Below are 12,888 nucleotides of genomic sequence, written 5' to 3'. Positions count from 1 at the left end.
TGTCGTTCCGTCGGTCGTCTGCTCTGACCCTGCCATTCCCCGCTCAGTGTCTCTCCCCTCCGGCCCCCCGCCCAGGCCTCGGGCCCCAGTTACGCTCCTCGCCTTCCCTGCCCCTGCTCTTGCTCCCCGCTTCGCGTGCCCTGCCTGCCCGGGCCTTGCTTCCTGCTGCAGCCCCCTCGCCGCCTTTGGCGTGAGGGGCCTGGGTTGGCGGGTACGGGGAGGTACACGGTTGTGGGTAACAGCGAGCTATGGGGTGCTTGAGAAGGGAGGAAGGGTCCGGTCCTCCCCTGGTGGCTCTGGCGGGGGTGGGAAGGGATGGGGAGAGGGCGGTGTCGGGTGTAGGCCTCGGGGGCCAGTGGCGGCGCCGGGCGGGACTGCGGCGGCCTCCCCAATCACGGGCCCGAAGCGTCCGGGTTTCCGCGCCTCGCGGGTTGGCCGCAGACGCAATCTGCGTCGAGGCGGGGTGGCCTGTGGCCTCGTGTCCCCCCTCCTGCTTCCCCTATTCCCCCACCCCCTGTCCAGGTACTTAGCGCGTCTGGGCGCGGACATTTATTTATTTTTTTTTTTTTAAAGATTTTATTTATTTTATTTGACAGAGAGAGAGAGATCACAAGTAGGCAGAGAGGCAGGCAGAGACAGAGGGGGAAGCAGGCTCCCTGCTGAGCAGAGGGCCTGATGTGGGGCTCGATCCCAGGACACTGAGATCATGGCCTGAGCCGAAGGCAGCGGCTTAATCCACTGAGCCACCCAGGCGCCCCTGGGCGCGGACATTTAAAGACCGTTTGGGGATCGCTTGTCCGCCTAGAGTCGGGGCGGTCGGGCCCGTGGGGAGGGGGGTTCCCTTCTCCCCCAGACTCCGCCGCCCACCGCACCCCCGGGGCCATGGTTGCTGCGCCAAGCCACGGTCTTTGCGCGACCGACGGGAGGGGGCTACCCGGCGGCCCCATGGCGCAGTGCGTGTGCCTCGCGTTCCTTGATGTGTTGGGGGGTGGGAGGTGCTAACCCCCTGTGCGCCTGTGGAGTGAAAAAAAAAAAAAAAAAGAAAAGACCAAATTAAGGAAGCTTAAATTTTTAATTTGATTTTCCTGCCTAATTTGCCTTCTAAAACCCTATTGCCCATAATTAAAACAGTCCATGTACCTTACAAAGGCAACCATGACTTAATCCTCCAAGAAGTCAGGGGAAGGAGGAGCCCAGATGCCAGTGGAGCCCCGCCCATAGGCGAATGGAGCCTGGAAGCGAGTAGAGTACAGCGACCTGTCGCCTGGATGAAAGGGGGGGGGGTGATGGCGCAGCGCCTTTCCCGCCCCCCCCCCGTGTCCCCTCTGGGCTCCCCTGCCCCTCTTCTCCATCTGGGGCTGGCGCCGCCTCACCCCCTGCCGCGCCCCTTTGGCGCGCCTGCCTTGTCCCTGGTCTCAGCCCTTCCGCGCCCCGCCTTCCCCTCGGAGGGCGGGTCGAGGGCTTGCGGAGGGTGCACGCCCGCGCCGCTGTCTTCGCCCTCGCGCTGGTCCTTCCGGGTCGCTGCGCCAGCACGGTGCCCTTGGCGCGTTTCGGGACGCGCGGCGCGGCGGCCGGCCCCCATGCGCCTTCCGGGGGTGGTTAGGGCCCGCCCCCCACCCCCGGGGGCCTCAGAGCCTCGGCTCACGCCGGGCGCCCGCCGGCCGCCACCTCCCTCCGCCCGCCCTGGATGGTTCTCTCTCGGTCCGTCGGACGTCTGCTCCGACCCTGCCGTTCCCAGCTCCGTGTCTCTCCCCTCCGGCCCCCCGCCGAGGCCTCGTGCCGGGTTCGGCTCCTCGCCTTCCCTGCCTGTGCTCTCGCGCCCTGCTTCGCGCGCCCTGCCTGCCTGTGCACCACTTCCAGCTGCAGCCCCCTCGCCTTCTGTGGCGAGAGGGGCCTGGGTTCGCGGGTGCGGGGAGGGATGCGTCTGTGGGTAAAAGCGAGCTTTGGGGTGCTTGGGAAGGGAGAGGGGTCCTGTCCGCCCCCGGTCGCTCTAGCGGGGGTGGGGGAATGGGGAGAGGGCGGTGTCGGGTGTTGGCCTCTGGGGGCCAGTGGCGGCTCCCAGCGGGACTGGTGGGGCCTCCCCCTTCACAGGCTGTCAGCGTCCGGGTTTCTGCTCTCCGCGGTTTGGCCGCGGACGCAATAGGCGTCGAGGCGGGGTGGCCTGTGGCCTCGTGTCCCCCCTCCTGCTTCGCCTGTTCCCCCACCCCCTGTCCAGGTACCTAGCGCGTCCTGGCGCGGAGGTTTAAAGACCCTTTGGGGGTCGCCCTTCTGCCTAGGGTCGGGGCGGTCTGGCCTTGGGGAGGAGGGGGAACCCCCTGGGCGCCTGTGGAATGAAAAAAAGAAAAGAAAAGAAAAGAAAGTACCCCATTAAGGAAGCATAAATTAAACCTGTCAGCCTAAGCACTGCCATCAGCTCACAATAAGGAAAAGGATCATCTCTGGCTCCCAGTGATTCAATCATTGTTATCATAAAATTTTTATTATTTAATACTTTGTTAATGTATTACTTTATTATGTTTTAATTTAGTTTATCAATTGTTATATTTATTATAAGTGTGTATAATTACATACATGCCATAAGCGTGATATATAGATTATATAATTTCATACATATTAATATTTATACATGAATGATATGTAGATGCTTATAATTATTATTGATCATTATTGTAATTATGTACAGTACTGATCATAGTTGTTATGAAATACAGTTTCTCTATCCATAGAAGGTGTTCAGTTGTCTGAAGAGAGCTTAAGAGAGGGGTTCCAGTCTACGGAACTTTCTAAATCTGACAAGGAACCAGGCAGGACTGGACCCACAAGCTCTGCAGAGGCCCTCCTGGAAAGCCAAGCCACATCCCCGCAGTGATTGGCCCCAGATAGCTTTTCTTGTTCTTGCTCCCAACTTTGCACACACACCCCCGAACTTTAGACCAAGAGGGGAAATAGATATGCTCTTCAGATATGGTCTATGACATAGAACGGCCCTCTTCTGTCAGCTCCTGTCCTGCTCCTCCACCCCAACTTTCCAGCTCCTCTGCCTGCCTTTGACTTGAGTCTCTGCCAAATGCAGGGGGGTGGAGGTGCCCCCCTGACTCACTATCCTGTTGTCAGTAAGTAGTTCCTGTCCTGTCCTGAGTGATTGTTCATTATCTCGGGACTCTCTCTCCCTCTCCCTCCCCCTCTGCACCTTCCTCTGTTCTTCGCACAAGAGCTAGCACATGCAGTCTCTCTCAAATAAATAAAGCCAGGACCCCTGGGTGGCTCAGTCAGTTAAGCATGTGCCTTCGCCTCAGGTCATGATCCTGGGGTCCTGGGGTCAGATAGAGTCCCACAACGGCTTCCCTGCTCAGCAGAAGAGTCTGCTTTTCCCTCTCCCTCTGCCTGCTGCTCCCACTGCATATGCTCTCTCTCTCTTAAATAAATACATAAAGAAAGTCTTTAAGAAATATAAAAATTCACATGAAAATTCCAAATTGTACTGTGGTTCTAAATCAGGACCCTAGGTCAGAAAGTAGCCAACTGAAAAGAGTTATTGGCACTTATTGTGACTTAGGAGAGAACAGTTCTCCCTATGGAGGCCAACCTAGAGCCATGCATGCCTCCTGGAGTCCCTGCTTCAAACAGCCATGAAAACAGAATATCGGGCCCTGCAAGCGGCCTGTAAGAGAATTAACCGAGTGCTCTCAGGAAGATGCAGCACAGGTATAGACATGACACAACAGGTGGACAACTATTTGCAAAACAGCAATATGTCAAAGCTGCATTAGAATTGTATTATCTCAAAGTACTGTCTAGAAACCAACGTTATCCAATAATACATCCTGTAAGTGTGCAAATGCGGAGACCGTGAATGTGGCTAAGAATCCAGAGTCTGTCATTGGTTCCACATAAAGAAAGACTTGTGGATTCAGAAATCTCTGCCCTCCAGCAAAAACAAGGGGAAAGATTGATTTGTCATGGCATTATGAGGAGGCTGTTTCTGAGAGATCATAACAACAACAACAACAACAACAAAAATGCAAGGGTTTGGTAAATGTGGGATGGAGTGCTGTCTTTCCACGAAGGAGAGAGGAAGCAAGGGTGAGAAAAGGTACATGGGTCTCGTCCAGGCATCGTGGCAAAGCTGTCTCTTGAGATGGCATCCACTTCAGTGCTGGGAAATCTGTACTTTTAGGTCACCGCATGGTGTGCAGGTCCCACAGAATCTGGAGATTTCCTCCAATGTGCCACGTGAGTTCAAGAGCCTATTCCCTGGAGTTTGGCAGCACAGCAAGACCTGATATGGGCCTTTCCAAAGGACTCGAAGAGGGTTTTTTTCTGGAATTCTTTTCCAGTAGACAAGATCTCCAGGTTGCAAGATGTGATGCTTAAGATCATCTCCTTAAATGCACTGGGAAACCACTCCTCTCCCAAAGCATGGTTTGGGACAATTAAGCCCTTACATATGAATTTCCTTTCATTTTATTTATAAATTACCTTTATTAATTTTCACAGCCTGAAATTCACTGGATGGAAAAATCTAAGTCAAAATGTGAGGTTACTACATCTACTCGCATTGGAGGTACCTAAAGGAATACGTATAAAATTTACTCTACAGTAATGTGCTTTAAAGCCAGGCATTAATATATTCTTATTGAAAAACTTTTGAGGAAATAATCAGAACCCACACAGCAGGAAGAATGTGAACCAAAGAAGAAGGTGGAGGAGGAGGAGGAGGAGGAGGGGAGGGGGGCAGGGAGGGGAGGGAAGGGGAGGGGCAGGAGGAGGAGAAGAAAAGCTTGCAAAGACCACATACAGCAAATGACAGACTCTGTATATTTTCAAAAGAACGTATTGACATCAAGATGAAAGATTACCAAAAATATCCAGACATTTGAAAGGAACCCAGGAGAAACTTCTAGAATTGACAAATGAAATAACTAAAATTATAAACTCAGCTAGAGGGCTAAGCAAATACAGAGGAATTAATTAACTAGAAGCCAGATTTGAAGGTACTCTCAACAATGCCACAAGGATTAGAACATGGAAAAAATGTGGATAAAGCTCTCCATGAAATTTTAAAGCACTTAAAAGGTCTTCAAATGTACTGGCACAGCCTCCTACATGGGAATCTCTCTTTTCTTCCTCCGTGACCTCATTTGGTATCATTTCCCCATGACCCAGAAGCTTCATTCACACTCTTGTGGAATATGCTGCGATGGTTCATTTTTTGTGTTGGCTTCGCTGGACCACAGGGTGCCCAATTGGGTGAAACTTTGCTCTGGGCCTATGAGATTGTTTCTGGATGAGACTAACATTGGAATCGGTTACTAAGTAAAACAGATTGCCACCCCAATGCTGCCGGGCCCTCATCCTACTGGTTGAGCCAGAACAAAAAGGCTGAGTAAGGGAGAAGCCCCTCTTTCTAACCCTCTGTCTTTGAGCTGGGACATTGGTCTTCTCCTGCCTGGATCATAACCATGTGAGCCAGTTTCTAATAAATCCCTCTAGAGGGAGATGACATGGAGATGTAGGTGTAAATAGTTAGTTGTTTCTCTGGAGAATGCAGACTAATACACATTCAATTCCTCCTCCTGACTTAGTTCCATTGATTTAACCCCTTCCTTTCTTTGGGAAATGAGGATCCCAGTTAGATGCCCTTTCTGGCCTAAGCACTTTAGACCACACAGATCCGCAATTCCTGCCCCAGTGAATGGAAACACCACTCTGTGGTCCAGATGGTGGATCTGCATCATCACAGCTCTGTCCAAGGGAGGCTTCGGGTAGTTTGCCATGTTCCCCCAGGGCCACGAGAAGCCCTTATTATTTGCCAAGTGGACTGATAAGAGGCCACATCCTGTGTCAGCTACAGGAGAAACAGAGCAGAACAACAAGTGGATGAACCCAAAGAGCAGACCACTTGCAAATGAAAAATGAAATGAAATGAAAAATTGAATGAGAAATGAAATGAAAAAATGCTTGTTCAATCAATTCTCATTGAAATTAGGAAATCTGGGTTGCAATTCAGATAAAAATTAGCAACTTAATAAGGCAGGTGGGTATTTTAAAATTTTTCTTATGAAGACAGGAAACCTGCACTGGGGAGAGTTAAAATCCTTTTTAACTGATGATTAAACAAAAAATTCAAATGATTTATTTGACCAAGAAACAGTGGATCTCAATCTAAAGACATCTCAAGGGGGAAAAAAAATAGGACTGATAGAATGAGAGTGCAGATTTAGACATTAACTAAATTGAGAAGAGAATATATGAAAATGATGGATATAGAAATATCATGGAAACCCACAGACTTGCCACATTGCTTATATCTAAATGTCACAGTAAAGTACTTCTACTTATGCTCAAGTTCCAGGCCATGCTGTACTATGTGATACATCCCAGACCCATATTAGTAGTCATGATAGTGGTAATTTAACTGTGGATATTAAACACCTTCAAGATACTATTCAGGGCATTCCCTGTGATCCTTACAATCAGTTCCAAGTATGAGTTTCACTCAAAGGATTAATAATATTCTATCTGATGTAAACCCCTTTGCTTGGATCAAAACACTGGTGCCGGCATTATAGGTGGAATGATGACACTTTTTATTGCTATAATCATTTTATGCTTAGTCCTCAGATGCTCACGGAAATCTTTCTGATGACTTAATGGTTCGAGAACTTGCAAAACGGATTGTGCTGCTTCTGCATTAACAAAAAGGGGGAAATGTAACCGTCCCTCAGAATGATAGGCTGCTTAAAATATCACTAATGAGAAATGGTAGTGGTCAGGCAAGCATGCTTGACGATGACCTTGAGAAAACCCGAACTAGCAGCAGGCCACTGGTGGAGAGGAGGATACATGTCCTTGAAGCCCAGCTGCTCAGGCTGGAACATGACCTGTTTCCCTTTTCCATTGTCTCCCCTGCCTCATGAAAGCCTGCTGTTAGAATAATCCCTTTATGTGCGCTTGCTCAGCCAAAAATTCCAAGCACAGCCTACTCTGTTTACCTACAAGACTATGGTCAACGTAGGCCTCCCATTCCTTCTGGTTGACCTACAAGACTCATGACTAATGTATAATCTCCTCATTTGTTGGTTGTGATCTTATTCTAATAAATACGGGACTGAGGAGTTTTGGGGGGCGACAGTCCTTTCAGCGTGGTCCCTGCTCCCTCCCTCTCCCAGGTGACTTGTTTGTTCCTCATTCTTCTCCCCAGTGCCCTCAGGAAGGGGCCCCCAAATGCCTGGCAGAGGGAAGAGATGCACGGAGGGAGGCCTGGTGCTTGTGTGAAGTGGGATGTCACTCAGCGTTCAGGGAGCTGTCACACCCTCAAGGCAAAGCTGTCCTCCTGTGCCCTGAGCCACAACCTTTGATGCCAGACCTATACTCTAGGCCAAGAGTGTCTTTACATCACCCTAGGGCTGTGAAGCAAAAAGATTCCGTGGGGTTCCCAGTGGGAGAGGAGCAGCGCTTCCAATAGACAAGGGTGAGTCTCCCCACTTTGCCCTCCCCGGGCCAGTGTTCTCCCAGGCCCATGCCCGAAACGGAAAACCTACTCTCACTCTTCAAGGGTCCGTCCTTCTTGCCCTACCCGCTCTGCTGGGCCACGGGAACCTGGAAACGATGGCGTCGGGCTTCCCATGCCAGCACCCATTCGGCCCCCAACTTTTGCCCACTTGACCCACAGAAGAGACTCAGGAGAGCTATGCAGAGAAACTAGAACAGGCTTTAATTAACGAAATTAACACTACCTAAAGGTTCTGCGAAGAACATGGGGAGAGGGGAGGGGAAGCCTGTGGGCAGCGGCAGGAGTCCCAGGAGCTGTGGGACTGGAGGCCAAAGGGACACGGATCTCCATGTACTGTCCCAAGGCCCATGCCCCCTGGGATCACAGACGAGGCCTCAAGCCCCCACCTTCCTTCAAACTGCTGGTTCAGGGATTGGGAAGTTTTCCCAACGTTGGCTGGCAGGCTGGGAGCCAGGTTTTGCTCCAGGACCGGGCTTGATTTGTGTCTCCCATTCCACACTAGTCTTGCACCGGTGTCATCTAGAAGGAAGTGCAACACCGGCTACTTTTCCAGGAAGCTATTGGCTCAGCCGAGCCTCTGCCTCTTGGAAGCGGGCTGTGATTTGGAGGAAAACGGCTTGTTGCCCGGTGCAGATCTTTTGCGTCCTCTCCGGTGTTGGGCAGGAAATGAGGGGTTCTTTGTGGCAAGGCTGCTCGTTGGGGCCCTGCTCGTTCCTGCTGTAATGCTCAGAGCCCCAAACCTGGAGCACAGATCTGCAACTACATCTCCTCTCCCCAAACCTGGGGGTGCTGCGGTAAGCCCCATGCTGATGGGGGCCAGCATTGTGTTGCCAGCTTGGGGGCCGGGCTGCTGGCTGTTGGGCCCAGCATGGGACACGGCGCCCGGCACCTGGGGGGCAGTTGCCAAGCCAGAGGCAGAGGCAGTGGGCTGTGATGTGGATGAAAATGCTTTGTTGCAGGGTGCAGCTCTTTTGCACCTAATGAATCGCTGGGCAGGGAATGAGGGGGTCTTGGTGGCAAGGCTGGTCTGGGCTGTGCTGACCAGAGAGGTGGGGCCACTAGGAGGAGAGGCCAGGACGCCCCCATCCCCGCAGGCAGCCTTGCTGGCAGAGCTAATGCCATCTGACCTGGACCTCTTCCTGCTCTGGTACCTGGGGATGTGACTGAAGCTAGGGGCACTCGGGGCTCCCGACACAGGCTGGTTCGTCGTGCCGGCTCCAGCGGTCCCCGACAGGGTGCTCTGGCGTGGGTGGCCCCCTGTGTTTGGGCCCAGGCTTGCCCTGGAGCCCTGTGGGCCGCTTGGGGCCCTGCTCGTTCCTGCTGTAATGCTCAGAGCCCCAAACCTGGAGCACAGATCTGGGACATCACCACCTCTCCCAAAACCTGAGGGTGCTGCGGAAAACCCCATGCTGATGAGGACCAGCATTGTGCTGCCCCCTGGGGGACGGGGCTGCTGGCTAATGCGCCCAGCATGGGACACAGCGCCAGGCACCTGGGGGGCTGCTGTCAAGCCAGGGGCTGCGGCTGCGCCAGGGGCGAGTACAGCAGGGGAGGTAGCCGAACCTGGCTGGGCACTGGCACGGGTGCCCCGGGAGGCAGATGCGGGTAAGGGAACCACATAAACTGCCTGAGTGCCACTGCCCAAGGACAGCTGGACTACCGTTGTGCTCAGGGCCTGGAGTGGGACTGGAGCCTGAGCTGCCGGCTGTCCATGGAGGGGAGAGCTGTGAAGGGGGCTGGCTCCGGGCCACTGCCCACCAACAGCCCCGAATGGGGCCTGGGCAGTGGATCCCGGGTTGCCACTTCCTCCAGGCAGCGCAGGCAGCCCTGTGGGGGACTGTGACTGAGACCATGTTGTCCCCGGGGCTGCATCAAGAGGGCCTGGGTAGATGCAACGTTGCTCCCACTGCAGCCAGGGTGAGACCCCAAGAGGAGAGGCTGGGAAGAACCTGAGGAAGAACCGGAGGTGACCTGGGAGTCAGAGGCCGGCAGGGGAGCAGCCACTGCAGCAGGCAGGGCCAAGGCACTGGGTGGGCTAGTTGGGCTACAGCTGCAGGTGGCCTCTGTGTCCCCTCGAAGAGCATCTTGAATGCGGTGGAGAGCAGCTGTCTTTTCCCGGTCAAGGTCCTCAGCAGTCACTCGAAACCCCGGCTGAGGGGGTGACGGCAGCCTCAGAGGCTCCCCTCGCCTGTGTGGCAGCAGACAAACCTTGCGTTTTCCGGACCTGGAACAGTCAGCTGGGGATGAGCAGTTCCTCTGCGTTGTTTTCTGCCTGGTGGTGGTATCGGCATCCTTTTCCGGCTGGTTCTTCTGGCGAAGTGCAGGCACTCCGGCAGGACACAAGGGGCTCTTTTGGCTGACTTTTTTGGGGGACCTCGGGGGCCAAGCGGCCTGACTTGTGGCCAGACCCCTCCTCCTCTGCACCGGGTAGCAGCCCATGGTGGAACTGTAAGAACTGGTAATGGCATTTCGAGTGGGGCAGGAGCTCCTATGGGAGCTGGGGGACTTCTTACTGTATGGGTCTTCTGAGCTCTCTTCCTGGGGGACGGCTCCCAGCAGAGGCCCAGGCCTGGGCACAAAGGAAGAGAGGCCTCCATGGACCCCCAGGGGACTAAATGCCCTCTGTGGGGTCCCAGTGCCTTGAGGGTCCTTTCTGTGAGGACCCTGGGCCTGGGCCAACCCTTTGCCGCTCCGACTGGGGCCTCTGCCTACCCGCTCCGCTGTGGAGACATCATGGACATTCCTGGGTGCCGAGGGCTGCAGCCCGGTGACGAACCGCTTCTGCAGCACACAGGGGGTGACCGTGTCCACGATGGACTCGCAGTTGCGGCGGCAGGACACCTGCGATCCAGGAGCTGACAGCATCGCCTTCAGCCGGCAGCCCCACCTGCAGAAGGTGGTGAGGAGTCCCAGAAAAAGAAGGCGCAGGGTCTCCAGGATCCCGGAGAAAGCTGCTAGGAGTGAGCATGGTTGCCAACTCGTGGAGGACCGCCTGCGAATGGACCCCGGGGCGTGGACCGCTGGTCGAGCCCTGGGCGCCAAGAGTTGTCTGCGGCCACAGGGAGCCAGGTGGGGGCCCCGCAGAGCCCGGGGATGGGGGGAGGGGCACGGCCTGCTCAAGGAGGTGCCCATAGAGCAGTAAGGTAAGGCTAGACGCTGAGGATAGCGACCTAGGCTCGCAGTGCTCTCCTTCAGCTGCCAAGTCGCAGCCGAAGGCCTAGAGCACAATGCGGGACCTGTTGCCAGGACACAGCTCTAGAACCTGGAGCCTGAGGAGTGAGCGCGCGTGCAGGAACCCCTGTGCACTCACACAGCTTCTGTTGGGTCATCACCCGGGTCATGAGTCAGGCCTGCAAAGGTGCTGTGGAGGGGTCCACTCCCTCGTTCCCCACACTTGGGGGGTTCACAGATCTCTTGGGCTTGAAGGCTGAACTGAGGAAGAGAAATGGGGGCACAGTGGGTGCCAGCCATCTCCCCTGGCTACTTCTGGGTGGGAACAAGGGAGACTTTACTTTTCATTGTACATCCTCTAGACCATATTTTGTTTTTAAGATTTAATTTTAAAATTTTTAATTTTAATTTTAAATTAAAATTTAAATGTGGGTCTCCATTGTCCCATCAAAGCATTTCTCAAGGCATTGAGCCCAATGTGGGGCTCAGACTTACAACTCTGAGACCCAGTCACAGGTTCCTCTGCCGAGCCAGCCAGGTGCCCCAGAAGATAAACTTTCATGAGGGAAACATTTTTTTGAAAAGACTCTTTCCTCCTATCTTGTCTCCCAGCTACCCTGATTGCAAGAGGCCCCATGGAGCCCAGCAGCACAATAAGAAATGTTGTATCACGTTGTATCAGACCTCAAAGATAACTATGCAGTCATTCCTTCCATCATTTCCCAAAAGTTCCATTCATTTCTGTGCAAACTTGGAATTCTCCTGAAGATAGGCAAGTATTCTCCTAGAGCAGTAGATGTACGGCTCTTGCGTTTCAGAAATCCCCCAGTGTCCCTGCCTTCCATCTGGGGCTTCAGGGTTGCCATGAGCCCACCCACCCAAGGCAGGGGGTGTCCTTTCACGGACTCCTCAGCTGAGGCCGGTCACAGCAGGACGGAGCCCGCCCAGCTGCTGAGGTCCACCTGTGGCAGCTGTGCGCTTGGCCTGAGTCCCCTCTGCGGGCCACATACTGTCCATGCCTAGAGCGGTCCTGTGGGAGGACTGGAAACTTGTTCACCATCTGTGGATACTTGGTAAGGTCCTTGCAAAGTGATAGCTCAGCTCCCTTGTGAGAGCAGGGGAATCTACAGTTCCCGGTATTGAAATCTAGGATTTTCCTTACCAATATTTCAGTACTTCTGAAATCTCACAGAAGTGGAAAAGGCAGGATCTAAAGTTTAAACATACACAGCATGCCTCCTATGATACAGACCAACAGAGATTACTGCTCATGTCCGCTGAAAGTTGTGCAAGTAGTTAAAAGCTAGCAAAGGCAGACACAAAGCAATTTTATATCAGTACTAGAGGACATGTGAATCATTTGATATATTAGACAGCACAGTGCAGAGGAATGAGGAAATGAGCTATTGCTACATTTCACTAACATGACCTTGAGTGAACAAGCCGGAAATAAAAAAGGACCTAATGTGTTTTTGCATCACTGTTGTAGCTTTGATTCCTCCTGTTTGTTTCCTAACTTTGCATTCACCTACATTCTGGCACAATAGCAAATAACATTCGTGGAAACAGACGTTATTGCCCCTTAGCTAATTTTAAAGGAAACACTTTTTTGTAATTATTCCGTTTAAAGAGACACGGGCTCCTGGGTGGCTCAGTCTTTTAAACACCTGACTTGGGCTCAGGTCAGGATCTCAGTGTCTTGGGCTAGAGCCCCAGTCATAAGGCTCCCTGCCTGACATGGAGTATGCCTCTCTGTCTCCCTGTACACCTCCCCCCTTCTCATGCATGCTCTCTCAGTCTTTCTCTCTCAAATAAATAAAATCTAAAAAAAAAAAAAAAAAAGTAGAAAAGAAACATGAATGACCTTTTTCCTATGGGTCAGTCTATTCCTTCCTATTCAGGAATCTTAAAATGTTTAAGATGTGTTCATAACTACCTCACATTACATTTGAGAGAACAGCTTTATTTTTGCACATTAAATGCTAATTAGTAAATGTCCAGTTGTTGCCTGCAGTTGGGTGAAGAAGCCATATTCCTGGTGGCAATTGTCAATTGTGATGACTAGTTGAGACACATTTTGATCACTTCCCTTTCAAATATCATTCTGTCTGAACACTACATGTATTTTTGTGAACGCAGAATTTAGTAAATAATGCAATATACATGGAGAAAATAAGCTTAAAATTGGTAATTTCAGTAAG

At 52.5% G+C, this 12,888-nt stretch overlaps 1 protein-coding gene and 1 long non-coding RNA gene across 2 annotated transcripts; both read right to left on the bottom strand.

Moving 5' to 3' along the window:
* Positions 1 to 644: 644 nt before the first annotated feature.
* LOC123393459 lies at positions 645 to 1,561 on the bottom strand. The gene is made up of 3 exons (XR_006608249.1): positions 1,374 to 1,561; positions 1,141 to 1,264; positions 645 to 1,014 (listed from the first exon to the last, which is right to left on the bottom strand). It is a non-coding gene; the product is annotated as an uncharacterized LOC123393459 (long non-coding RNA).
* A 7,623-nt stretch (positions 1,562 to 9,184) lies between these two features.
* Positions 9,185 to 10,753, bottom strand: LOC123393464 (putative POM121-like protein 1). The gene has a single exon (XM_045085475.1). The coding sequence runs from the start codon at positions 10,646 to 10,648 to the stop codon at positions 9,185 to 9,187; it is 1,464 nt and encodes a 487-aa protein (XP_044941410.1). The 5' UTR covers positions 10,649 to 10,753.
* Positions 10,754 to 12,888: the final 2,135 nt, after the last annotated feature.

Source organism: Mustela putorius, unplaced genomic scaffold (genome assembly GCF_011764305.1).
Source record: "Mustela putorius furo isolate JIRA1106 unplaced genomic scaffold, ASM1176430v1.1 tig00000867_pilon_pilon_pilon, whole genome shotgun sequence".
Lineage (NCBI taxonomy): Eukaryota > Metazoa > Chordata > Mammalia > Carnivora > Mustelidae > Mustela > Mustela putorius.
This window is presented reverse-complemented; position numbering and strand designations above follow the sequence as displayed.

What these genes read in the sequence shown, in the direction of transcription:
- LOC123393464 (XM_045085475.1), bottom strand. Translation starts at nt 10,648, where the DNA reads ATGGGCACCTCCTTGAGCAGGCCGTGCCCCTCCCCCCATCCCCGGGCT.